Raw genomic sequence first — 27,929 nt, forward strand, 5'->3', positions numbered from 1 at the left:
AATTTTTTTGCAGGAGAAATTACTGGTAAATGTACAGAAAGCAACTGGAGAAATGTTTATATCAAAAGACCTTGCACAAACTACATGGGTTTACAAAACATGAAATATTTCATAATCCACATGTTGACAATTACATTGCATAAATGGTTGATGTGCAGTTGTCTGATCGAATGTAAATGATGATTACCTGAGAAATCAGATTTTTTCAGGTTCTGGTACTTCCTCAGCAGTTAAAACAATCAAAATACATTACCTTAAGAACAGATTCCTTCTTTTTCTTGTCTTCTTTTCTCTTTTTCCTTTCTTCCATCAACTGTTCTTCCTTTTCTTGCGCTATATCCCTACAGAAATACAGAAATGCTTCAATAAATACTGTCATCTTTAGCCCCCCTGCAACCAATGCAAGTTCCTTTAGTATAACAAACTAGCGGATGTAGCAACATAATTAGAAAACATGGGGAAAGCTCTGCTTAATCTACTTAAAGGATTACTCCTCTAGTGAACTGTTGAATTTCTACTGTATAAACAGCTCCTCCTGTAGGGCACACTGATGTTTAAAATTGGTTTTTAAAATGTGATGCGCCTAAGCTAACAAGTGTGACATAGGCGGTTTACAAAAATAGGGTTATATGACAGTATTCTACAATAACCTATCATCCTTCAATGTGATATTACCAATTCCCAATACTATTTGTTAACACAACAACAGGCCTAATCTTCAAAACTCACTGCAGAGCAAATTACCATCAGTCAGCTAGTCTGAAGAATGTGTGCATCCTTTCAACTAGGTTGAAAACAGTCCACTACAGACTTGGCAGTCGTGTGACCTTTGCTAACGTTAACTTGATATCTGGATGTGCAGCCCATACCTAAATTGTGCAACAGAAAGTATACATTTCAGTAACCTGATAACACTGTTCTCTTAACAAGGTACCCTGGAAGATCTACAGGTCAAGCACAATTGAAGTTACGTTGCTTCTATTTACATGAATTAGGTCAAGGTTATTTCTAATTAGTTTTGTTGTCCCAGCAATAACAGAAAGGGCAAAAGAGGGACAACAGGAGACATTGCCTTCAACCAGATGGCCCAACAAGCGTACCAGCTGTTAAGACAAAATCAATGAATTGATGGATTTTCAATCTTGTGTTATATCTTCATGCATTGTGAGGGAGTTGGTAGTTCAAATTGTAAAATGGGTGAACATACATACATATATTATATATATATATATTAAGTTCAACAAACATTTATACCTATATATAATTTTTTTTTTTTTTTTACACAATTTGCCCTCAATTGCAGTAGAATGCTAGAGCCGATAACCTTGCTTGCATGTCAGATTATCTGTGCCCTTCAATAACTAGCCTTTTATTGACAGCCAGCAGTTGGTTTTTGCTTTAACAATGGCTTGATTGTTCTGCTCCAGACAGCATTATACAAACATTCAGAGCCATAGACATTATATGTAACATGTTTTGTGCATTACCAAACTCTTGAAACTCAATTTAGCTCAAAGTAAAGCTGTACAATTGAGGCACGTTATAGGTATCCATTTTTTTCAACTATACCCTAGTCTGACCCCCAACCACATGAAACTCACCAACATTTAATTTAGTAAGAATGGCGCTGACACACAGAATTGGCTGGGCTGCATCTATATCTTTCTAGTAATCAAGGACAATATTAGTTTTCCCATTAAATAAATCCCACCATCATGCAGTTGAGATTTAATGAACAGTTATATTAAATAAGCATTAAAAGCAAGAGATTGAGCTTAAAACAACTAAATTAATGTGACAGATCTCTCAATCTTTGCAGTTCAGGAAAGTTAACAGCAATACTAACCAGGACAGTGGTTTCAGTCCATAATGCATACCGTAGAATATTCGGTGTATTGTTGTAATAAATTGACTCACTTATGCTTTCTGGCATTAAGTGGAATAAAAAAAACAAGTTGAATATCTTTTACGGAACTGTCAATAACAGGGATCTGGTTAATTACAACAAACAGCATGCAACTTATTACACATTGAGAGTCAGAGCTTGACTTCAAGACAAAGCCTAAACAAAATCAAAACCTCCCCAGGAATCACTGTATTGCAATTTGATGCAGGAAAGAAGCAAACATTATGCTCAATAGCATTGGTGTAACCACAATATTAACCAGTTTGTACAAGACATGGTGTTTACCACAGGCAAGGTGTGGTATAAATACAAACCTGAAAATCACACGCACATTCTACTTTAGCCCCATGTATACAACCAAGTGGCCAGCCAGGTGGTGTTCTCAATAAAAACAGCATCTTAAGGACAAAGTAAGGGCATCTGTTTATGACTCTTGGCACTCTCGGATGCTGATGACCACACTAAAGCACTCAGCTTAACACTTAACACTTTCTGGCAACAAAAAAAAAAAATCATGTACATGTAATCTATATGTATCTTCAAAAACTATTAAAATAAAATTAGCCACAGTTTGTAATACTGTAGAAACCAGTTACAATTTGTAAGTGACATACCAAACTCCTCATTTTAACAAAGCAGTATGAATAGCAACAAGTCAGTTTACAGTGAAAATCCCTGTGATTCACAATCAGAGTGAATTCAATGGACGACTGACGTTCAAGATAAAACGAATGATGATATAGCCAATTCATTTACATCCAACAGTAAAGTGCAATGGTTTATTTTGGATATGTTAAGCAATATTTCTAGAAGTTTGTTTCTAGTAAAGATTTAAGCTGCACGCTTAAACGGATGAGTGGTTGTCAGCATTAAAACCACAGGAATGCACTTTTTTTTTTTTAAACAACTTCAAGTCTTTCCCAATACTTCAATAACATAAGCTCACAAATACAAGTATGAAACAAACAAGATACTGTTCCTCCACTCACTTTTGTAGTTTCCAGATAGATTTTTTTTTGTACACATCACAGTCTACTTTTCCGCATTTGAAAGAGCACAAATCGGTAAAGCAAAATGCAAAATTTGCATTTCACCACTTTGAAAACTCAAGACTGTGCTAGTAGCTCTGTCATTAATCACCAGTGATATTGTTCACATGAACCCAACATCATTTCTTGGTCTACTGCCTGCTTTTTAACACCTTCAATCTAGCACACCTGTGCCACATTACACCAGTGAATTGCATTCACTGCATCTTCTTAACTACAGAATCATCATGGATACATACCCCTTTGGTCTACTTGAAGATTGATTACAAAAAATACAAAGTTAAAAGTATGTAATTTACCCAACAAATGCTAAAGCCTCTCATCTCCACCCAATGCTATGGGGCTTAAAAAAAATAAGACTGGAAAATGGGGAATTCTGTACAATCATGCAGTACTGCTGTTTGTAGGTATCTACAACTAAACCATGGAAATGTGACCCAGAAAGAATGGCATTTCCTTAATTACTAACATGTGCAGTTATGGAAATGAACAAAAACAACTTGCCAAGCTCCATGCAGAATTATTCAACTGTTCATGAGAGGCCCACTGCATGGAGGTCAATTACTTGTACAGCAAGTCATGTAACAATGCTCTTAACCTAGCGTTTCAGCTCCATAAACCCTTTAACAGCCAAGGTATGACATTTTTTAGTCTCAAATAACTGTAATATACTTTTATCACATTCGTTGGTAGCACCAAGCTGACTATTAGTGCTCTTTGTCTGTGATTTTGTGCAATACTGTGTCTGCTTTTAAATTTGTTTGGGATTTCAACAGTGATGCTGCTCATAAAAAGCAGTTGGCTTGAAGGTTTTCCAACCATTCTTCAGTTACCTTCCATGATGAACTGGCTTTTTAATGTTCTTTTCACCTCACACAACATTTAGCCATTCCAACAAACACTGACAGCAGGGTATCTACTGAACAATGACTGAATGCAAAGAACAAACAGTTCAAGGAATCATTTTCACACCACTTTGCAGAGGCCAGTGTTTCCTGCGGGTTTGGTGCATGCAGACACGAAACAGCGCTACAAACGTTCTTTTTGTGGCATTTTCATTTGCACTGTGCTTCTAAAGCAGACAGAAAGAACACATATAATCACAATACCTATCACAGCCATGGGGCAAAATATCATTAAAAGAAGCCCAAATGCTTTAACAACTGTCACTCCTTTTACCTAGTTTCCAATATTTGTTTTTTATAAAGCACAAATTGCATCTGCTACACTTTGGTTTACCTGCAAAACAGACATGCATTTGGGGAAAAACAGCCTTTTGTAATTCCCCAATTTATAACAAAGGTTGAGGATGCCATTTATAACCACAGATTACAGCAGATTTTAACAAATTGGTTAAATCTGGAAGCAAATTCTCTACCAAATTTGAAATTATGTTGCATCTCTTGTCTGCATTTAACATCACTTACCACACAGGCTGTATACAAAGGGGTGGGGGGTTACATTTAAAGCATCCTATCTATTGTGATTTATTTATTTAAAAAAAAAAAAACTTAAGGTTTTTAATCTATCTTGTCTTGAATAAAAACTGCTAGGCACTGAAACAGGACATTCATATTGTATATTTAATACTTTAAAAACACGATTGAGTAAACCTCATTAATTATATGTATAGCATAGAAAAGCTTTGCATATTAACTAACTATTTGGCTTATGTACCTCCAGAACCATCTGATGTTTTTGTAACCAGATCCATTTGATTTTGTACTTAAAACCATGGATAGTATACTGTTCATCAATATTCAATTCTCATGGTACAGAACTATAGGTGGTCAACAATTCAGATTTGCTTTTTGGATCACTGCATAATTAACTCTGGATTAATACTGGTCTACGTTAGGTTCTAAAATTTGAAATACTACAGCAGACTGCAAGTTGGTCTCAATTCAAATAGACCTACATTTGTTTACACCAGCTGTGGTCTTCCACAGACTAGACTCCTGAAAGGTCAGTGTTGCAGAGGGATACACATGGGTCAATACTTAATTCCCAAGATAACATTTAAGGGATTCTGAACACATTTAAAAACGTCAAGAAAAAAAAAAAACATACCTGTTATTCTTCTCGTCAGCTTCTTTGGTGGCTTTAGCTTCCAATTCTCTAGAAATAAACGAAACATATTTAAAAACTTGCAACTAGCGACACTTAAGTATGTGGTTTAGCAGGTTTCTGCATACTGCCACAACACTGAACAGTGTTTACTTCCAGGTGAAGAATTATTTAACATTTATCAATCATTAAGCGTTGATAAGATAGCTGCTAGCGTCTATAACAGTTGCGTTTTCTAGCTGTGCAATCATTACAGTTCGATTAGCAAAGGACAAAACAGACCGACAGAACTAACTGTTTCATCTCGGCTACCGTCTACTAAAATGAATGAAGTTTCACATAAGCTTGCTTTTAGATTCGGGACCATGCGCTTGCCATTTTTGTACCAAACAACGGCATTCCAATCTTATCCTACATCAGTCTTAAATTTGGCTATGGACGCCCAATTTAAAATGTATTCTAAAATAACAAAAACAAAAGCATTCACTTAATGACTAGCTCATAGTAAATGAACATTGTTTCCCCGGTCCGACTATTAAACAGAACATAATACAGGAGAGAAAAAAAAAAAAAAACCTATTAGGATTTTTAAATAAGAAACAAACAGACAGAAAAATGGTGTGCAGACCAAAACGCAAAACTGTATCTAAACTGTTAAAGTAACATTCAGCTACTTGTGAATATAAGTTATATGTGTCGCTCTATAGCATTTCGTAAAGCAGTTAGCAAAAAAAAATCGATACAAGGGCAATTTACACTGCATAAAGTAAATCAATATCGTACATAACACTGCCCGGTTTTAATTTACACAAAATACGTTCGCAATACAACGTCATTACAAATAACACAGTAAACACCTTAATTAACTATGCAAATAACGCAAGAATGTAAAAAAGCGATCTTGTGTAACCGACCCACATTTCAACACCACACCAGAGCTTGTCTGTTTTTCTCATGAGGCCCACATCGACTTGTTAAATGTTAAAAGCACCACGCCAGATAACTAGCACACACCAACCCAACTTTGGCAAAAAAAATAATGAAATCAAACACATACGGTAATTTGTTTTAAAGTATACCTCAGTTTCACGTCAAATATATCCCCAATCAATCTAAAAAAACCAAAAAAACAGTAGCAACTCTGAAGCGAGTTTCAAAGTCACAATATTATTAATCCATACGCAAACTCCCTTTCACTTGCAAGTTAACCAGACATAAGCTCCTGATCATCACCAAAAACAACGCATTTTAATGCAAAGCTACAAAAGCCGCTATATTTCGTTTAACATTTCTGAGACCAATTGATACACTTACCTCATGAATATAAAGTGCAACAGAGTGAATATGAAAGCAAATTATAAGGCTACGGGAGTTCGATGTGTTTGCAGCATTGAGGAGAGAAACAGTTGCCCTGCATAGCCGCCATTTTCTTCACTCACTAGCACATCCCCTCCTCTTTCCCACAGGAAGAGGATAGAAGCAGCTCATCGACCATTTCCTCTCCCTCTCTCCCCCTCTCTCTCTCCAAAATGGGCGCTGTATCTACGGCAGTAAGCGAAGTACTGTTCAACGGGGTAGTTACAGGACAACACAATGCTAAATATATCTATAAATGCAAATCTAGGATTCTTATATCACAAAGAATTTTTAAAATAATTGAGGTAATGACACCGTGAATGTGAAATAATTGTCACACACAGTGAGTCAGTGGCTAAGCTGGGATTTAAACCGGGTACCATTCTGGTTACAAGCCCGTTTCTTCAACTACTGGACCACACAGCCGCTAATTCTTTCCATCTGTACTGGCATTCTTATCTTGGTACTGTATATGTATGTATGGAACAACAGGGTAAACATGGATAATGACAAAAAACAAAACAAAAACATTAAAACTCAAAAGTTTCTAACTGGCATTAAATAACTATGCAAAAACCCACGTAGTTTAAGATCACTTCCTTTGCTTCCATTATAACAGGTGTACAGGGGAGTAACATTTCAAACGCTTCACTGTTTTGGCTGGACACTATCATCTCAGCAAGAAAGAGATATTGGATACAGCTGTCGTTCATTTCACACTTCTCCCTCAGTACACACAAACAGCTGCAAAAGATTCATAGACAGTTTTTAATTGCAGAGAAAGCTCACCAAAAATCAACCATAAATCAGAATGAAGCCTAAGACTAATCAAACCTGTATTATACACTTAAAAAACTACTGTGAACTACGTAGCACCTTTCATGACTAGTAAGGGTACACATAGCTAACTGGGTCCTGTTTACTTTCACTTACAACAGCATGTTTCTTGATCAATCTTTTAATATGAACCTCAGTCCTCTACACAGGCATAAGTTATGTTTTACATCAAGTCACGAGTATTAACATAGTAATTATTAAACTATGAACAAAAAAATATTTACTGCAAATTCTCACTGCATTTCATATTTGATGTGGGAGGGACTTTAATACATACTGCAGTGACACGTTTTTAGGGTTTATGATTTTACATTTTCTAATTGATGCCTTTGGGACATACTTGTGCTCTTCATATTAATACATACATACAAAAAAAAAACATTCTTGTACTTTAGTAAATAATAAAAAGAATGCAGTAAAATAACATACTTTCAATGACATTGTGTACGATTAGTTTACAGTAAGTTAGAAATGACTCAGGTATTCTGAATAGACAAGCGTACAACATTTATACGCATTGTTTTTTGTTTTTGTTTTAATTAATGTAGGATATTTTCTTATGTAAATACACAACAAATATGCAGGTGCAATAAATTCAACTTTTTATAAACAAGCTTTGACCAGTTTCCCCAGTCTGCCACTAGAAATGCTGAATTTACAGTATGAATTCAAACAGGCTAAGGGAAAACTGATAAGAAGTGGTAATATTCCTTGCAGCTTAGAGCAACCTGAGTTTACATAGCAACCAAGCCCAACTCAAACTACACAGCAGGGACACACTGGAGTTCTTTAATGAGTGAAAGGTCAAGGGGAACTGATCTAACATTTGAAACCCAGCTAAACCAATGGGTGGATGATACAAAAGGAACAAGATCTGACTACACCACCTTAAGAGTTAAATGGTTAAATTGTGAATAAATTGGTGACTATTTAAAAACTATGAGTTTATTGTTTTTCCTTTTCTTTGCACTAGCCAAAATATTCCAAGCATTCTCAGCTTGGTTGCCACGACAGGTTTGTGGTAAACTGCGGAGGTTCTGTGGACAGCCAGGCACTTGTATTTAAACTACTGTTCTGCTGCCAGGCTGGCACCTTTCAAGACCGCTATATTCATTCCAAGAAAAAGAAGGAGAAAACCAAATAAAAAACATAGATGAGAACCATGGAACTGGTGGAAGAAATCCCAATTTGCTAATTTAAAACGAAAGCTGTTATCTGCTGTCAATCCAGAATAATTCTGTTAAAAAAAAAAAAAAAAAAAGAAGTCTGAGCAAAGTAAATTAGTTGGTAAGTTTAAAGATACAGCTCTGATTTAGAAAATTACATTTCAAAATGTATTCTCTGCAATCAGGCCCCTCTGAAGTGTTATATGACCACAGTGTAGTGTATGTATCAGTGCTAGGTGAGCTGCAGGGTGAGAAAAATAAAGGTCCCTCAGTGGCAGCACTCACACTTGGCTATCTCAATAAGTGTGATCTCACTTGGCTGCTCAGTCATGGACGGTTTTCTTCCCTGGCAGGGAGAACAGAGGGAGTCTGTTAGACCTAAATGAATATCAACTTACGCTGTCGGACCAGAAGAAAATTGACTGCATGCTAACCAAACATAATGGAACTTGAAAAAGCGAATACAGTAATGCAATTGGCTCAGTCATCTCTATGAAACTGGCGAGGGGGAAACAGTTTTCTAGTTAACATCAATGCAGTAACTTACTCACACGACGCTAAAATGGGAGTTACAAATCTTGGTTTGAATGGCTCTGCTAAGAAACCACTAATTTGAAGTGCTAAACTAAAAAAAAAAGTACAAAAAAAAACACTTAAACTTAATACTCCATGTCACAACATTGCTGTAATTTTAAATTTGGACACGTACCAGCTAATTATACAAGTACATATTTTTTGTGAATGCTAAAAGGAAGTCTTTTTTTATGTACTTTAAAAAGGGCACAACTGTATGTAAACAGCTCTGTCAGTCTCCCAGGTAACAGTAACTGAGTGTTACAGTAGGAAGCCAGCCAAGCACATAACCCTCTGCTATTGCCCACCTGGTATGAGTAAATTAAAGAGAGCATTAAATATTGTTACACTTTAAAAGGGAGATACAAATCTTTATGACCACAAGAGATCTAGAGCTATGAGAACATGCTATTTTTTGGTATTATTACTGATCGTTTAGACTCCTGACAATGCAAGGACAAGCAGATCTTGAGATCATGTGACTTGTCCTATAATTTCTAGACTTGTATTGAAAGACTAAGCTAGGCACCGAGTTGCTTATTTGCACGACAGTGAAAGGCAATTTAGCTCCAGGTTTGCCATCGTTACAAGAACCTCTGGGGAGAGTGAATTGGGAGGGAGACAAAGTAACAAGCCCTGTGAACATCCTCTATAAGCTTTCTCTTGTCTGAACAAACCCCAGCCAATTGTAATTTGAGCTGCATGGAGGTAACTGATCCAAAATGTAAAGCCACCAAACCAACTTAAAGTGAACTGTTTACGTGATGAAACAAGCCTGTTTATTTAAAAGGTGTGGCTAGCACAGCAGATTTATTTACAAAAAACCGAATTAGAGCCACAGCCTACCCATAAACTATAGTACTGCCAAAACTACAGTATGTTTATACGGGCAAACTATTGATCTAGTAAAACTTTATTTACACTGTCTGTGTCATTAAAACCAAAATATCATTCAACATCAAAATCTCTCCTGTACAGTATTCAAACAGTTAAACCTGGAACAAAACAAAAAAGCCAAACACTGTAAATATTGTGCAGACTCTCGACTGGAATTTCCCTATGATTAAATGCCATGCTGAAAAAGGAAACAAAGGATTTACACAAAAATGTTAATAGCGCAGAATTGTGATAACCTTCTGAACATAAACAAGCATTTCTGCCTCAGTTAGTGTTGTAATAACCGGCCCATTGTACTAGACAGAACACTTATTTCTCCTTACAGTGTAAACCTCACACCAGGAGCTCTGAGATTAGAAGGTCTTGTGTCAAATATGCTGTCTATTCTCCCAACACTGAAGCAGGTTTAACAGTATGTTTCTGCCAGGGACAAAAACAAAAGCCTACTCTGATTATACTGTAAATCTATCACTTACTCCCTTACTTAGAAAGGGTTTTAACCCTTATGTTATTGTGCCCTCAATCCACACATCAATGACCCAAATTCTGTTTATGTAGATAAAATCTCCATAGAGCTTGCATATGTATGTATCAGTGTATATGCATATAGTAAATGCACACACGGTATATGCAATAATACATTAGAAATGACATGTCGCCAACTTTTATTTTGATCCAGATTACTGTTATCTCATTTGCACCATCTCCAGGGTGCTTTGGTTTGATGCATAGTAAGTCGTTAAGAGGACAACTTATCAGCCGATCCTATAAATAGCTGAAGTGCAAAGGAGTTCAAAGAACACTGGAAGCTTGAACTATTTACTGTAATTACATTACATCTGAACAATTATTTTGTTGTGTTTCTCTCAGAGGAACCCTCTTACATCACCGGTTTTGATCTGCGCAGCTGAAATCTACTTACATGCGCATCAAAACAAACAACTAACATGTTTTCTATCCATCCACCAGAGGAAGTAGATCTATTCTTAGAGAACATGCTGTAGTGCTGCCTCTCCTGCTTCTATTAAGCTGTAAACAGGCCTTAACAATACATCATGTTTATGTGTTTTTCAGAGATGGATTCAAAATGTAGATATTCATTCTAAAAAAGGCAAAGATTCTAAAACCTTTTCAAACTGAAATCATATAATAAAGTATTAGTATCACACTGACTAATTAGGTGTATCATAATTTAAATTGTTACACCTCTCGGTTGTTAAATCGACAGTACTGGTATCGATTTTGGAATACGTGATGATAGGTGGAGCAGCTAACGCAAGCCAGGAAGAATATTCTCTAGCACTGAAGATTGAAGGGCGTGATTGCATAGGTTCTTTTCCTGCTTTTTTAACTTTCAGGAAAAAAAAGATTGTCCTGCATGATTTTGTTTTCAACCCCCAAAACCCTTCATACTTCTTCATTTGCTCAGCTTTGAAAAAATTCCAGGAAGTGGAAATTTGGCAACTGGCCCACACTGAAGAGGCTTCAAATGTTTCACTTACCCAGAAATTGGCCCCTTTTCAAACAGCCCACAAGCCCAGAGTGCATTCCTTTCCTGCAAATGTTGCTCTGCCCTGCCAGTAAGTTATGAAAGATATATCTTTGTGTTGTTCAGGGCGATTCAAACAAGCACTGAAAGTTTATAAGTCATCCTGGATTATTAATGTCACTGTCTCTCGCCTGCCCTACAGTTTTGTAAGGCATGTTAAAAGTAATTTGTGCCTGGGAATTTTCCCCACTGTGCTTATTTTAAAAGTGCACAAGAACATTATATATGTATATTATCAATATACATATACATTGTACACCACGTTGACCTGAATGCAATCAGATGCAGCAAAAGTTTAAAATCATAACCATATTTAAAGGACAGGGAAACAATGCTATATTTATTTACTGAATCTCTCCCTTAGCATCCTATCCATCAACCTTCAGCTTCCAAGGTCACTGCAATACAGCCCATAATACTGCATGTGATTACTGAGCTACAGTACTGAAGAAGGGCACTTTAAGAATCATGCTATCATGTTGTTTTCCACCAGCTTGCGGTGTTGCATTGTACCGGATGTAAAGAAACACTTAAAGGGTTGCAAATACAGAGTATTCCACTTCAATATTTAGCACTGTGCCAAGCATTTGCATTTTAAGCTTCTGCAGGAGTTTGTGCATGTTTATTTTCCCTGAAGTCCATTGGCAAAATGCAGCAATACTGTAAGCTAACAAGACTAATTTTACGTTTATTTATTTACCTTTATATAGTGCCTTTCATCACAAGGACCTCAAGGTGCTTTACAACATTTTACACCAAATACAGCTTTTACAAGGCAAAGCTAATTTCTATAAAACAGTTCAAAAGTCTAAAACAATATCTATGGTCAGTGATAAAATTATGGTAGGAAAGCCATTTTATAAAAGTTTTCAATGTTGTTTTAAAAATAGAACAATTCCCTGCTTTTCTGACTGAAGATGGTTCAGCCCTTCCTCCCACATCATCTTTATTCACTCTCGGAACAACAGCCCCACATTCTGCAATCTTAGCTTATGACTTGGATTGTAAGGGGTCAACAACTACTAGAAATAACTTGGTTCCAATCCATTTCGGGGTTTATAAGTTAAAAGGAAAATCATGTAATCAACTCTGCATTCAGAAGAATGAGAGAATTAATCATTTAGACAGTGTTTATCCAGACTAGTTGCCTTGGGGGAAGCTGGACAGATGATAGAAAATAAAACTTTAACATTTTATTAGGCTTCCAAGCCAAAGGCTTTACATTTTTTTATTATTATTATTATTATTTTTTTTTTTCTTCCAAAAACTTTAAACTGCCGCTGCTTTGAAGCTGTGTGACTGATCAGCTTCTGACAAGCTGAATACATTGGCTGTCTGAGGCTGAAAAAATTTTGCTGCTGCGTCCTTGCAATTGGCGCCGTGACGCATTTTTTGATAAAACCTTTGGAAATCTTCTTCTTGGGAACCGGTGAAGCGATTGATCTGAAACTTGGTATATATCATCAGCATCCAAACCTGCATCACGTTTACAAAGCAGAAGTTGCTGTGATAAATTTTAATGTCAAAATGGCTGCCACAAACTTTATCGAAACGCTCCCCTAAAAACAAACTGCTGCTGTTTGAAAACCGTTTGTCCAATAAACTCCAAACTTGGTAGTTATCGTCCAGTAACAACGGGATACAAATATGTTAAAATGGTTATGTTTTATAAAACAAAATGGCTGCCACTTTATAAGTTTACATTTGAAATTTAAACCTGCGTCAGCTGACAAACGATTTACTTGACTAACTCCAAACTTCACAAGCTTCTTCCCTGATACTGTACCAATACAACTGACTTTTAAAAAATTGTGTTGACTGGAAACGAAAATGGCTGTTTGACGCATTTTTTAGAAACCTTTCGAAATCTTCTTCTTGGAAACTGGTGAAGCGATTGCTCTGACACTTGGCATATATCATCAGCATCCAAACCTGCATCAAGTTTGCAAAGCAGAAGCAAAATGGCTGCCACAAATCTTATCGAAATGCGCCCTTAACAGCAAACTGCTGCTATTAAACACCGTTTCACCAACAAACTCCAAACATGGTAGTTATTGTCCCAGTAACAATGGAATACAAATATGTCAAATATAAAACAAGATGACCACCAGGTGTATGTTTACGTCTGAAATTTAAAACTGCCTCAGTTGACAAACGGTTTGCTTGACTAAGTCGAAACTTCACAAGCATCATCCTTGACAGTGTAGCAATACAGCCGACTTTTAAGAAACTTGCGTTAAACAAGATGGCTGCCTGACGCATTTCTGAAAAAAAAAAAACTTTCAAAATCTTCTGTGGAACAGTTGAAGTTGCTGATTTTAAACTTGGCACATTGAGAACTAAACATGCTTAGACGGGTACTGATACTGGGGCTTGGGAGCCGTAAAACTGCCTGGCAGTTCTAATTATTATTATTATTATTATTATTATTATTATTATTATTATTATTATTATTATTATTATTGTTGTTCTAAACACACAATTCAGTTAATAACTTAAAGTTGTACTTACTGCAACCACTTTTATTAGAATTATAGTTTGAAAACACTATAAATTACACTAACTTAAACAGCTATTGTTTTGAGCAATAAATTACACAGACTTGCATTAAATAGCAAACCTCACAAGTGTCCTTTAAAGCAGTTCAAAGATTGATGCTCTTTTGGAAAACAAAAGAGGAGTCAATTGTGTTAACATAGACTTGGCAGTTGAGTAACAGCTGTGCTTGATAAGCACCTTTGTCTCAGTGAAAACATTCAAGAGTTATCACAGCCAATAAGTACTGCTGGATGAAGACTCTTGCCCTATGGGTTATAAAAACAAGCCAAAGGCGGCAAATATACAGGTTTCACCCTTCAGCTGAGCTGGATGTCTGATGGGACTACATGCCTCCACTCTAACATATCGCCTTTGATTCTGGTCTTGTCAGAAGCGAAGCAAAATAAAAACCTAAGGAATATTAGAGCTCCCCATCTACAGGTACCCAAAAGCTACTTGACATATCCAATACATTTTTAAATATAACATATTTAAAATAACATTGATTTCTTGAATATAGAGGAAAAAATAAAATCTTCTGTATATAGTATGTGGCAGTTTGTTTTTTTCTTTCTGTGAACTGTGTAACACGCTGCGCACCTGTGTAGCATTCACGTGTTTTTCAAGTACAATCTCAAAGAGTGATGGAAAAATGACGACACTTTTCTAGTTTGCAACCACATCAGACAGAGCCTATTTCTCTCGCTTGGTTGTTGATAGCTTTTCACCTCAGACGCTAAGGTCTTGTCTGTCATCTGGGTTTCAAAAGGAAGATAATGCAGAGTGCGAGGGTTCCCTTCAAAACAAGAGTCCCATGCTCCGGCTGCTTCAAACTACCTGCATCACCACGATCCCTTTGCAGAGAGAGCCCTGGAGAGAGCTTCCAGTGAAACTAGAGTAAACACAATTAGTGCATTCACTCTCGCTAGCAATGCAATAATTAAGGCAATAATGATTTACAGTAAGTGTACTGGTGAATGGAAGGCTTGCATTTTTTTTTTTCAGATTTCACAAATTACTATAATTGTGTATTGTTTTTATTATAATCATACTGCTACATAATCATACCATTCAAAATAACCCCCTGCAATGATTGACTTTTTCTATAATCAAAAAAGTTTGGGATTTTCTACAATTCATATTTATATGAAATATATTATATTGCAAATTCAGGTCATATATTCTAGTTTATTCTTGATGACTCTGTCATGAGACCCTAACAACTAAATAAAATCTGAAAGGGAACTTTAAAATAGGGTAAGTTCACCAGCAATCCTGCACTGCCAAAAATGTAACAGCATGTAAACTGTATGGAACCCATCCATTTTGGAATTCCTACCGAATAGGAATACTATACAATTTTACACAAATCAAACAGATACACCCAGGCTAAAATTTGGTGAAATTCAAGACATTCAAGTGTCCTGTTTATCTTTTTCTCATCTGACATTCCCATGTATTTCACATGACAGGTCCATGGTTAAGTATATTTATTGAGATGACATTTGAAGATGCTGCATATCTGAATACATTAGGGCTCTACGTGAATTGGCAGCAGATAGCAGTGATGACAGGGGAATATATGAACCGTCATTGTGTTGCCTTTGTCTCCCCACCCAGTAACAGAGCCTGTGTACAGAACTGGGCTGTGTAGCCATCTAAAGGACTAACATGTGCTACTCTGTAAGAAATACCTTGTTTTCACTAGTGTTAATTGGGTTCTATTAGCTGCAATTAGGATCAGCTCAAATTTAAATGTTCAGTGGCAAGCAGAATTGTACCTTTTAACACAGTGAGCAAATTCATATAAATTAAGTGGAAAATTTTAGGAAAACCTTGCTTATTTGTATATGAGTTTACTGATAACCAGTTGATAAGCAGTTACCAAATTACTTGGGATTTACAGAAAATCCGAGGACACAAAACAGAATCCCACTTCAGTCTGCCTTGATTCCAAACCACTGTTTTTTGGCTGCTTAAACCTCAACCAGGGAAATGGGAGCAATGTTTACAGAGAGGTGTTAGAACAATCCCACTGGGCATTTAAATCACTGAGTTTGATTAGTCTGGATTTTTTTAATGCTTTTGTACACTGGCAGAATATAATTTCGACAGTTTCTCTCCCCCACCATATTTTTTTTTTTTTAAAACAAACACCACCACCCTAGGGAATAAAATTGAGTACGAGGGATGTAGTGTATTTGTGAAAAGAAAATAAATAAAAGAAAATGTCCTAGTTGAAAAGGGCAAGCTTTTATTTCAAACCGCTTCTGAGTGAGAGCCAGGGCGACAGCAGCAATCACGTGGTTGCGAGCTACATGATTAAACAACCAGTGCCTATTTATCAGACCCCGGTAACAAACAGCCTGAAGAATTAACCTTCTTGCCTGCAGGCTTCAATTCCAATTCAAGTATTATTACAGCGAGACCGGGCGTTTGTAGCTCAGAGAACAGACATTGGTGTTATTAAATGAGAATTCAATCCTGCCCTTTAAATCAGGAAAAGCACTGTGAGAGAAAAAAAAGAGAGCGAAGGAGCTGGATAATGTTTTTTTTTTCTTTAAGCCCTCCCCCCCTTGTCATTTTGCCCCCCTGCTCACATATTTTCTCTCTCTCTCTCTCTCTCTCTCTCTCTCTCGGTTTAGATGCGGGAAGTCTGCCAACTGTGAAATGGACTTGCTGAGCCTGAATTACACTCGGCATCCAAACAATTACCTGTTCTGCACGTCTTCCTGGGCCCCTAAGTGGTGCAATGCAACAGATCTATTTTTAGAGTCTATTTATTTATCGAGACTGCATTTTGTTGGGAATTTATCATTTTTACGCAGCCCTGATTCTTATCATTTAGACATTTTTAATACCTTCTCTGTCCTCCCTCTTCCCCCACTCTTAAGGGATTAGAAACCTTTTTTTTTTTTGCGGAAATGCATATACTGTACACACAGCCACACAGACTCACAAGCACACAGACACTGACATATGCATACTGTAGATGCACATGGTAACACACACAGACCAGCACCGATGCGTCTACACACAATTGTTGTCTGTGAACATCCACAGCTATCACAGTGTTAGGGAATTCTACTTTGATGTTGTTTTAAGAATGGTTAATGCTGTTAATAAGCGATTACATGTATGCACATACTGGGCAGTAACAAATGCACACATGAATTTTAGCACCCCAGGTATCGCTTGTAAATCTCTGGTGATTTATTGAGTGAGTGGAATTGTATGTTATATTAATACATAAAATTTGACAGTAAGATCACTCCGGCAACAACATACTGGATGATATATAAGGAATGGGTGTCAACAGTGGGCTTGTTGATAGTGGGTACTGTACGTACAATGAGCAATACATCCACTCCACTTCCGCCCGTAGACAGCACTCATTTAGACGTGGAGTAGCAGTGAAGTAGTTTATATTTCTAAGATGATTTTTTAAAAATATTACACAGCTGGCGTTCGAGTTAACAAGAACCTGGCATTGATTTCTCAGCCCCAGCTGAACATTTTGATCTCACATACAGGGGTGAGAAAGAACATGCATTCCCTGGTCAGCCAGCCTGCAACCGAGTGCGCTAGTTCTGAGGCATTGCAATGTATCCATTTCCACTGTGCTGTCACTGACCCTTAACTCCTTCTTAATGAGCCTGCCTCAGAACTGTACCAGTGTGACACCAACTGTAATACAAAGAACTGCTTACTCATTTTAATACTGTCATTGCAATTTTATATTATCTCTATTCAAAAAAGTCAATTTGGCCAAATACTTTACCCACACAGTGAAAATACAACATACTGTGTGTGTGTGTGTGTGTGTGTGTGTAAGTATATATATATATATATATATATATATATATATATATATATATATATATATATATATACACATACACAGCTCTGGAAAAAATTAAGAGACCACTGCAAATTTTTCTTAAATCAGCATCTCTACATGTATGGCAGCCATTCCATTCCAGTGTCTGTTGAATTCCAACACAGGCACACCTCATTCTACTGAATGAGGTACTGATTAGGGGATCACCTGAACCAAATCTTATTTAATGAGGAAAAGTATAAAAACCACTCCTGTGGTCATCACTATCCTCTTGCAATAGGACCAGCTGGATGGCAAAACAGTGCTAGTAGTACCTCAAAAGTAATTGGAATCAAAAAATAACTATTGACCATGCCCAAAGAGTTGAAAAGGAAAGTTTTGAGTGAGGAAAAGAAGGGTTCAATTCTGGCTTTACTGGCAGAGGGATACAGTGAGCGTCGGGTTGCTTCCATCCTTAAAATTTCAAAGATGGCGGTTCATAAGAACAAGGTCAAGCAGCACACATTGGGGACAACAAAGCTACAGACCGGCAGAGGGCGAAAACGACTCTCCACTGACCGGGATGACCGCCAACTCATTCGAATGTCACTCAGCAACCGTAGGATGACATCAAGTGACCTACAAAAAGAATGGCAAACGGCAGCTGGGGTGAAGTGCACGGCGAGGACGGTTCGAAACAGGCTCCTAGGGGCAGGGCTGAAGTCGTGCAAAGCTAGAAAAAAGCCCTTCATCAATGAAAAGCAAAGAAGAGCCAGGCTGAGGTTTGCAAAAGACCATAAGGATTGGACCGTAGAGGACTGGAGTAAGGTCATCTTCTCTGATGAGTCCAATTTTCAGCTTTGCCCAACACCTGGTCGTCTAATGGTTAGACAGAGACCTGGAGAGGCCTACAAGCCACAGTTTTCTCGCACCCACTATGAAATGTGGTGGAGGATCGGTGATGATCTGGGGGTGCTTCAGCAAGGCTGGAATCGGGCAGATTTGTCTTTGTGAAGGACGCATGAATCAAGTCAAGTACAAGGTTGTCCTGGAAGAAAACTTGCTTCCTTCTGCTCTGACAATGTTCCCCAACTCTGAGGATTGGTTTTTCCAGCAGGACAATACTCCATGCCACACAGCCAGGTCAATCAAGGTGTGGATGGAGGACCACCAGATCAATACCCTGTCATGGCCAGCCCAATCTCCAGACCTGAACCCCACTGAAAACCTCTGGAATGTGATCAAGAGGAAGATGGATGATCACAAGCCATCAAACAAAGCTGAGCTGCTTGAATTTTTGCACCAGGAGTGGCATAAAGTCACCCAACATCAATGTGAAAGACTGGTGGAGAGCATGCCAAGACGCATGAAAGCTGTGCTTGAAAATCAGAGTTATTCCACCAAATATTGATTTCTGAACTCTTCCTAAGTTAAAACATTAGTATTGTGTTGTTTAAAAATGAATATGAACTTATTTTCTTTGCATTATTCGAGGTCTGACAACACTGCATCTTTTTTGTTATTTTGACCAGTTGTCATTTTCTGCAAATAAATGCTCTAAATGACAATATTTTAATTTGGAATTTGGGAGAAATGTTGTCAGTAGTTTATAGAATAAAACAAAAATGTTCATTTTACCCAAACACATACCTATAAATAGTAAAACCAGAGAAACTGATAATTTTGCAGTGGTCTCTTAAGTTTTTCCAGAGCTGTATATCTTTTCAGCTTGGTATACTTGTCATCGAATGCTGCACTACAAGCATGTTCCCATGACCTACATACATAAACCCGTAATCCACATGTTCATCAACATTGCACGTGCTGCTGTCTGCCATCACTGCCTTCTTGTAAACCTTAAAACGAAATGTATGTTATTTCTAAATCACTCTGTACAAGCAATAGGTAGGTTTAAAAACCAATGGGTTTCAGGTTATATTAGAGGCTCTCTTTTACTATCCAAACAGCCCAGGTTAATTTCTGATGTAAAGCACACTTTGCAGCATTAAAGCCAGAAAGTCTATTAAAATCCCTTAGAACTGAGTGCAGCAAGAAGAGGGTCAAGTCTTTTACAGGGTTTTGAGTCCAGCCTTGTGTTCTTTGTCCTGGATTTCGAAACAACAGAGCTGCAAGACACAGCTGGTATACATGAAAAATAAAATGCATGCTGCCCAAGGAAAATTGAATTAACCAGAGTTCCCAGGTTCCAGACACTAACTACGGTTTTACTGGTAAAGTCAGTCAAGAACCTGAATAAAAGAGCGAGAGTAGGGTCAATGTGCTATACAAAGAGTTTATTGCCTAGGCTTTCTATGAGGATTTGTTTGCATTATAGGGATTTGTGAAGCCCACCTATGCCGTGGCTCAGAGGAAAGGTACTCTATTAACAAGATGCAAGATTTATCACACATGATCAATGCCTAGGACTGCAATGCATTTTGTAGCTGCTCTAAACATTAAATCAACACACTGGAATATCTCTGAGGGTTTGGCATTGTCATATAGTGCCTTGTGTTTCACTACCTCCCTACAATAGCCATACAAGGCAGTCTTTCAATGTTTGTGCCTCAATTCAGTCGCACAACCTCCTGCTACACATGGTAATGTTACACATCATTCATTTAAAATGCTTCTGTAGGGTTGCCACCTCTGAGGTAAACGGGACATCTGAACAGAAGGACTCTCTAGAAATCCTATATTCATCCAATAGGTAACACTGGTAATATTACTATGTGGTATTGACAACCAATTCATATTGTGTGTCAAATGCAGTAATATTGTATCCTGATTGATCTAACTTGTGCTCAATTTACGGCACTTGGGTGTTGCATTACTAATCTACATGGAAGATTAAAAACAGGATAATATTAAAAAGCAGGATCTTTTAGTGTCCAGGGAAAGCATATTGAAATCCCAGGACACCTTCCTGAAAACCACGGACGATCCAGGGACAGATGGCAACTCTATGCTTCTGCTTTCTTGTGTATTTCTTGTTATTTAATAGTTTGGTTTAAAAAATGTTGCACTCTAGAAAAAAAAAACAAAAAAAAACGCTTCAAACAGAATTGTCATGAATAAATAAAAATGAAAATAAATCTTAGTTAAACCTGCTTATTTTCTAAATCAACAGAGCTGGAGGTGTGATGCCATTGAAGTTCCAATTGTAAATATAAAGTCTTTTCCTTAAAAATAATATAATTACAAAATAAATGAATGAATACCTTCATATCTTAAAGTGATTTCATTAAGCATCTGGTTTAAGCATGAATAAGGGCAACATCACCCTTATAGCTGTAAGATATAGCTCTGATTTTAATCGCAGAGAAAAAAAAAAAAACATTCATAAATGAGCTTGCTTCTTAAATCAGCTTAAATCTCCATGAGCTAAGGGTAAAAAACAAAAAAAAACAAAACACCTCTTTTTTTTCGTTCTTTCTGCGGCAGTACAGATGTAGTCTCAGTTGGGTGGCTAATACATCTTGCCTAATCAAAAATGAAAGAAACAGATATCACTCACCACAGCCCATTATAAATGTCATGCTCCTTTCTCCCTGACTGCAGCGCGCAATATCAGGCAAAGAAAAAAAGCTATAAAAAATACCAAGTTAGTAAAATTAATTTAATCTCGGTAGTCAATACAAGGAGATTTTTTCTACAGGGCAAGTATGGTATTTTAAAGTACTGTAGCTGTAATTCAGTCTGAACAGAACCACTTTCACATATCTACTAAGAATATAGTTAACATTTGCAATTCAAGTAAAGGGTTATCATTTCTATGAATTACCACGCAGCTCCACTGGTTTGCCTTTCTTTGAACTGTCAGATAATATATATATATATATATATATATATATATATATATATATATATATATATATATATAAAAAAAAATGTGGAATTTTTGAATCATACTAATCACACAGTAGAGGAACACAATGCACAAGCACTTAAAACACTTACCTGTTTATCAAAACCCTTCAACACTTCTGAATAAGTGGCATATATTCCAGCTGAATCAAGAGTGAAAGCAATACGGTTTCCTAATGAATTTTAATTAAAGCAATCACCGCTTCATTATATATTCCAGACTAATTCATTCATCCAACAGCCGCTCATTGTAAATTGTCAACAATAATATCTTCCATCGGCAATACTTTCTACAGGATTAAAGTAAAATTGCAAGCACTCAGTTAAAATAAGGCTTCTGTGTATGCAGGTATACTGTATATATTATAGTCGCTTTTTAGCATAATATTTAAAAACTACAGTGAACTACAATAAACACACTTAAATGCTGTTTAGCAAAGGGTGACAATGGAGTCTTGGCAGACTCTGACAACAGTTCATCATGACAAATGTGTAACATAGTCTTATAATTAGGGCTTTTGTTTTTCTGTTTTTATTAATTGCATTTTTCAGGTTCTTATTTTTTGCTATTTTTGAGTTTTATGTAAATATATATATTTTTTTTTTCAGGGCGTTCGCTTTTTATATATTGTATGAAATTATTGTTTTCAGTTACTTTCCAAAATGCTTGGGTGTTTTTTTCTGTCACAGTAGTGGTAACTCGACAGACAGTACTTGCACATTTTGGTTGTACCATTTTTCCTTTGCTGTCTTCCACAATGAAATCCTTATGGTCCCAGGCACATTCTTCTGGGGTTTTTGTGTGTCTAGGCATTTTTTTTTTTTTTACATTTCGCCACAATTTGCTATTCTGTTTTAAATTCTCACTTCCTAACTGTAAAACAGCTTTAAATCCTGCAAACAAGCCTTCTCCTGTAATTGTAATCTCGTTTTAAATCTCGGAAGTGGAGACTCCAATAGAAATGTAGAATTTGCTGCCACTCAGTAGTTGTGATAGGTTTAAAGTATTCCGAAGGAATCAATGATAGTCAGGAAGGCAGGACATTGCCCAGCTGCACAGAAAGGCTTTTTTTTTAATGGGAAAGGGGTGAAGTCAACGTGAATTGAGCAACCATTTCCAGTGTTTTTCTGGTGTTTATTGGCTATACACAGATTTCATTTTACAGATTTTTTGTAATCAGGGGTGTTTTATCGGTTAAAACTGAAAATCAGAAGCCCTACTTATGCTACACACTTACTGTGCTTTTCCATACACACATACTAGTAAGGGTAATTAATGTTCTTGGGGGATGCTCCAATTTATTTTTTTAATCCTATATTTTACAGTAGTAGACTTAGGATCCTCTGTATTAAAAATAGGAGACTAGTCCTATCTTGATATGATTTTGTATATGCAGATTAACGATTATGTGAAATCCCAGCCCTTTAATGTCCTAAATTATTTAGATCAATGCCGCCACTCATCCATCACCTGGTGCTCAGAGGAGGTATCCAGCGCGGTGACAGGACGCCAATATTACACCACCTCAGCTGAGCTGAATAGAGCTACGTGGCTTAGTCTCTGTCTTAATGCTGCAATCAATCTCATCTGACATTGAATCTAAACACAACTGGGGTAAACAGGCTAGATCTTAAATAAATCAGATTCTCAATCCGTGGACTGTGGAGAAACCCCCCCCCCCCTTCAGATTTAAAACCTCCCTCTGACAGCATTTCCAGTACTGTGATGTTTTCCTGACATACAATAACTTTGGACTGCATACAACCATACTGCCACAATCTCAGTAAAGACTACTATAGTTATTGAAACCGCTTTGATATAATGACATCTCAGATCAAATACAATTGGGAAACAAAGGCGGGGTTATGGCCGACGTGACAATTGCAGTGTAGAGAAATTGTACCACTTAGATTACCAGATCAGACAGACAAACAAATAGTATTTCCAGATTCAAAAGGTCAGACAGTCAGGGGCTCCTGAGTGGCGCATCCAGTAAGCACTCCGCGTGGAGTACAGGATGTGCCCTATAGCCTGGAGATCACAGGTTCAAATCCAGGCTACGTCATTGCCGACTGTGAACAGGGGTTCCTAGGGGGTGGTACACAATTGTCCGAGTGCTGCCCAGGTAGGGAGGGATTAGGTAGGCAGGGCAATCCACAGTTCACTGCACACCAGCAACCCCTGTGGCCGATAGGGTCCCTGTGGGACTGCAGTAGAGGACTTCAGATCTGTGTTGTCCTCCAATGCTATAGGTCTGGTGGCTTCACTGTGGATCCGCAGTGTGAAAAGTGATGGATTGGCAGGAGCACACATTCGGAGGACATGTGTTTCAGCTCCCGTTTCCCAAGTCGCCGGGGGATTACAGCAGGATAAAAATAATAATTGGGAATTCCAAACTGGGGAGAAAACCAGGGTAAAAACCATTGACAATGACTAAAAAAAAAAAAATGTCGCACAGTCTGGGGGTTTTGTGTAGTGTTTTTATTTGAGGGGAGTCAAAGTTATTTTTAACAAATGCACACTGTATAAAATGATATGTGTAGTACTTTGGCTAAAAACTTTATTCTCCTGTTCAAAGAAAAGCAAATCTAATTTTAGTGGTGTCTACTTGTTACCTTTGCATGTGATAATTGGAAAGTGGCACAGTTCAGAAGTTTTTTTTTTGTTAGGGGAGTTAAGCTTGACAAGGGGTCTGTCTCAGAGATTATAGCTTCAATCCCAATCTGCACTGATACTGAAACCAGGCCGCAGCAGAACTTCAGAGCTGCTAGAGACTCGTGTTACTCAATCACATGGAAATAAACACAAACACACACCCTGTCCTGTTTACTTAGGGGGCAGATTATATAAGGCAAGACCAGGGAAGTGAATCCAGTCTGTGTTCTAAGCAGAAGAGATGTGTTTTTTTAATGCATCTATGCAGGAGATAATGAAGTAAGATCATTGCTAGGACTCAAATGATAGCAAATGAGATGGAAATTGGAACACAGATTACTGGTTTCTTAATGGTTATCCAGTACAGCGTCATAGAGCTGGAGACATTTAGCAACACAATTTACTGCTGAAAACCAGTCATTAACAGCAGAATCATATATGCTATTCAATGTATTGAACCACCATAACTATTTCATTGATCCGGCATCCCAAGATGAACAGCCACACAACAACCAGCTATGACTAGCTTGAAACAGTGCCGGAATTACAAACAGGATGCGGAAGCCGATTCCCATCAGAACCCATTGTGATAATTCCCATCAGAACCCATCGTGGTAATTCTTTTAACGATCCCAACAGCAAGAACCGTTTTTTTTTTTTTTTTAAATGCAAAATTATCCCTATTAGAACGATCACGTTCAGGATCGACCCGGATACAACGATCTCAGTACTGACTGACACTGAACTTTCTCCAGTGTCAAGTGTGTTATTCTCTCAGTGAAAACAAAGATCACGGTTGACTAATTCAAAGATAACGCTAATTCAAAGATGATGAAGAATCATGCATGACGAATGCGATCGTTGCCAATCTGTCATCTTCACACGCATTGCAACCAGGCAACATGTAATTACTGTATTCAGCATGTAAGTGTACATTCCTTTATTTTTCATTTCTTTACTGCTTTCTTTTAAGCATATATGTAGCAGGGTGATTGTCCTGCACAAGGAAAATTAGTGTTGGTGTAATCTCTGTTTCATGACACACATCACACAAGTACGTTGTAACAATACTGTTTAAATGTCGATCAATGTGAAGGAATCTTCATATAAGTGATATATACTGATGTTCAATTCAAATTTGCCGTTTTATCATTATTCTGATACCAAAAAATGCCAAACCCTGTTATTATGAACACCCTGATATAATGAACATTTCTCCAGGTCCCATGGGGTTGTACTACTGAATCTGCAGCCATTATTTTAGCGAACACTAGCAGTAGTGAAAACCTACATACAATGTGTGTTTAGAAATCGATACAAGCTTTTAAAAAAAAAAAGTACTTAAAATCATTGAAATCCCAGGGTGGAGCGGGGAAGGAGTCCCAGGGTGGAGCGGGGAAGGAGTGGGTCCCACCTCGCCTCTATTGAAATCCCCCAGGGGAGGGGGGGGGGGACGGGGAGGGGATGGAAGGAAGGATGGAGGGTGAGAGGGAGGGGAGGTGAGGGAGGAGAGGGGGACAGGAGACCAGGGGGTGACGGGCGAACGAGGAGAGAGAAGGAGAGAGAGAGAGAGAGAGAGAGAGAGAGAGAGAGAGAGAGAGAGAGAGAACTCCTTGGAGTGTAAATTATTTTTATAACTGTGTGCTGCTGCGGCTGAAAGGCTGGGTGTTTTCCCCAGATGGCGCGCAGACAAGTGCTTTGTGAGCCTGAAACTCAGAGTGAGCCGAGCAGCAGACAAATTAGCTAGACGTGTGGGGAAATTTTTATAAAGGTTACCATTAAAAAAAGAGAGGAGAGCTTTTGCTGAATACCTAATGAAACAGAAATTACAAAAGAGAAGAGCTTCCACCTGAAAGCTGAACAGACTGAAGCACACCATACTTAACTTTCCACTTAAAAACACTGTCACTGGGGAGACTTGGACCCATATGAACAAGACTGGGATGATAATTAAAAGAAGATCAGAGTTCAAGTTGAAAGGAGGCTGCTACATAAAGAGGAAATCAACTCACTTTCTCTCCCCCCCGCCCCGGGTTTGTGTGGTTTTATAATCTCACCATTATACTGCTGTGTAAGATGATCAACGCTGTGCCCTTTACAGAGATATATAGAATATTAATACCCTACACAGCACATATTTTATGAACACCACCCTGTCACTGAAAACAGTAAAAATACAGACAGGACAGCGTAGTGTCTATAGTAGGCAAACGTCCTACTCAATCCTACAATGAATTTCTTTGTGACAATTTGCATTTCAGTTATTATCTGTTTCTGTGATGTTCACTCACCCATACCCAGATCTGAACCAGGTTCGCACACTGTCAATTTAAATGTCCTGTACAAGTACATTTTCACCAGCCCATCTGGGTGTGTGTGCTGCCATACTGTCTGTGCAGACTGGAGAGGGGCAGAAGATTTTATGCGAGTGAGAACGGCTAGCTGGCGAGTAGGAAACGCGCACGTCTCCATGACATTTGTTTGACTCCGAAGACACGGCTGAGGTGAAGTGACCCAGGAAGTGAAACAGTAATATGCATCCCTCTGCATTATCAAATCAAATGATCATATCCTAGCATGATCCCTGTGTTGTCATTGGCATGGGAACAGGGGCTTTGCTGTGTGTTCACTGAGCTTGCTGAGCTAGGTGCAGCCTCTCCAATCCCCATGAGCACTCTGCATTGTTCACGGTCATTACGGCATAGTGTGCACACAAAGAGAAGCAGTAATGTCCTGTGTAATGTGGGTCACTAGCCAGCCTTTGTGATGCTTTTGTGGTTCACCACTATAAGTGATTACCTAATTTATATCCACAGTAGGGCTACAAAAGGCCACAAGTATGGCACTTGCGGTCATTGCGGTTAAGCAAATTTCTGTACAATACTTATAATTACAAAGGTTTGGACCCCTATTAGGAATAATTTGAAAGTGAGGTGATAAATCTATAGAATAATTGATGGGAATAAAAACATAAATTACATATTAGACAACGTGTGCTTTCCAGTTGAAATCCGAGGATGTAACCATTAACTATTCCAATTCCATTTTTTAATATGTCTTATTCTATCCTGTTTCTGTATGAGCACTTAATGGAAAGTGCACAAATAACAAACAACCACCAGCACAAGAAACAATACTGGACATTTTGAATTTCAAAATACCCAAATATTATTTCGAGTCAACAGACTATGAATGCAGGACAGTTTTTACTACAGTGCTGTTTGGTCAGACCATTGCTACTGCTATTCCCTTCAATGTCCTTCTGTTATCCATGCTTCATTAATTATCCCTGTATGACTGCTGGCCTGGCTAGAATAACAGGGTCATCCCAATAGGGTTTCCCAATAATGTTTTCAATGCAAAAGTATTAGTCGAACGTTACCATCAGTTGCTGCTGAACTTAACGGCTCCATGGCAAACATAATGCCAATCATCTTCTTTTTTTATTTAAAAAAAAAAAAAAATAAAATACGGATTATAACTCAAATTTTACAATATATATATATATATATATATATATATATATATATATATATATATATATATATATATATATATATATATAGATTATATATCTAGACAGCAGTAAACAGAGATTGGGTTTGAAAAGGAACAGAATAACTGGATTGTTCTCCATTTGTAATAGGA

General features: G+C 37.6%; 1 protein-coding gene across 12 annotated transcripts in view; it reads right to left on the reverse strand.

The window, feature by feature from the left end:
* LOC121331040 (trinucleotide repeat-containing gene 6A protein-like) overlaps positions 1-27,929 on the reverse strand; it is a 106,116-nt gene that overhangs the window by 23,880 nt on the left and 54,307 nt on the right. For 8 of the 12 annotated variants that reach the window (XM_041278164.1, XM_041278163.1, XM_041278153.1 and 5 more), the window contains exons 1-3: positions 6,337-6,480; positions 5,026-5,073; positions 254-341 (exon numbers count right to left, since the gene is read on the reverse strand). In XM_041278164.1, the coding sequence (XP_041134098.1) occupies positions 254-341; positions 5,026-5,073; positions 6,337-6,341 (141 nt within the window). In that variant the 5' untranslated portion in view covers positions 6,342-6,480. Of the gene's footprint in view, positions 1-253; positions 342-5,025; positions 5,074-6,336; positions 6,481-27,929 lie in introns of those variants that run through there. The other 4 variants (XM_041278154.1, XM_041278156.1, XM_041278155.1 and 1 more) reach the window with 2 other exon arrangements.

The sequence above is a fragment of the Polyodon spathula genome, chromosome 18 (genome assembly GCF_017654505.1).
Source record: "Polyodon spathula isolate WHYD16114869_AA chromosome 18, ASM1765450v1, whole genome shotgun sequence".
In the NCBI taxonomy this organism is placed as follows: domain Eukaryota; kingdom Metazoa; phylum Chordata; class Actinopteri; order Acipenseriformes; family Polyodontidae; genus Polyodon; species Polyodon spathula.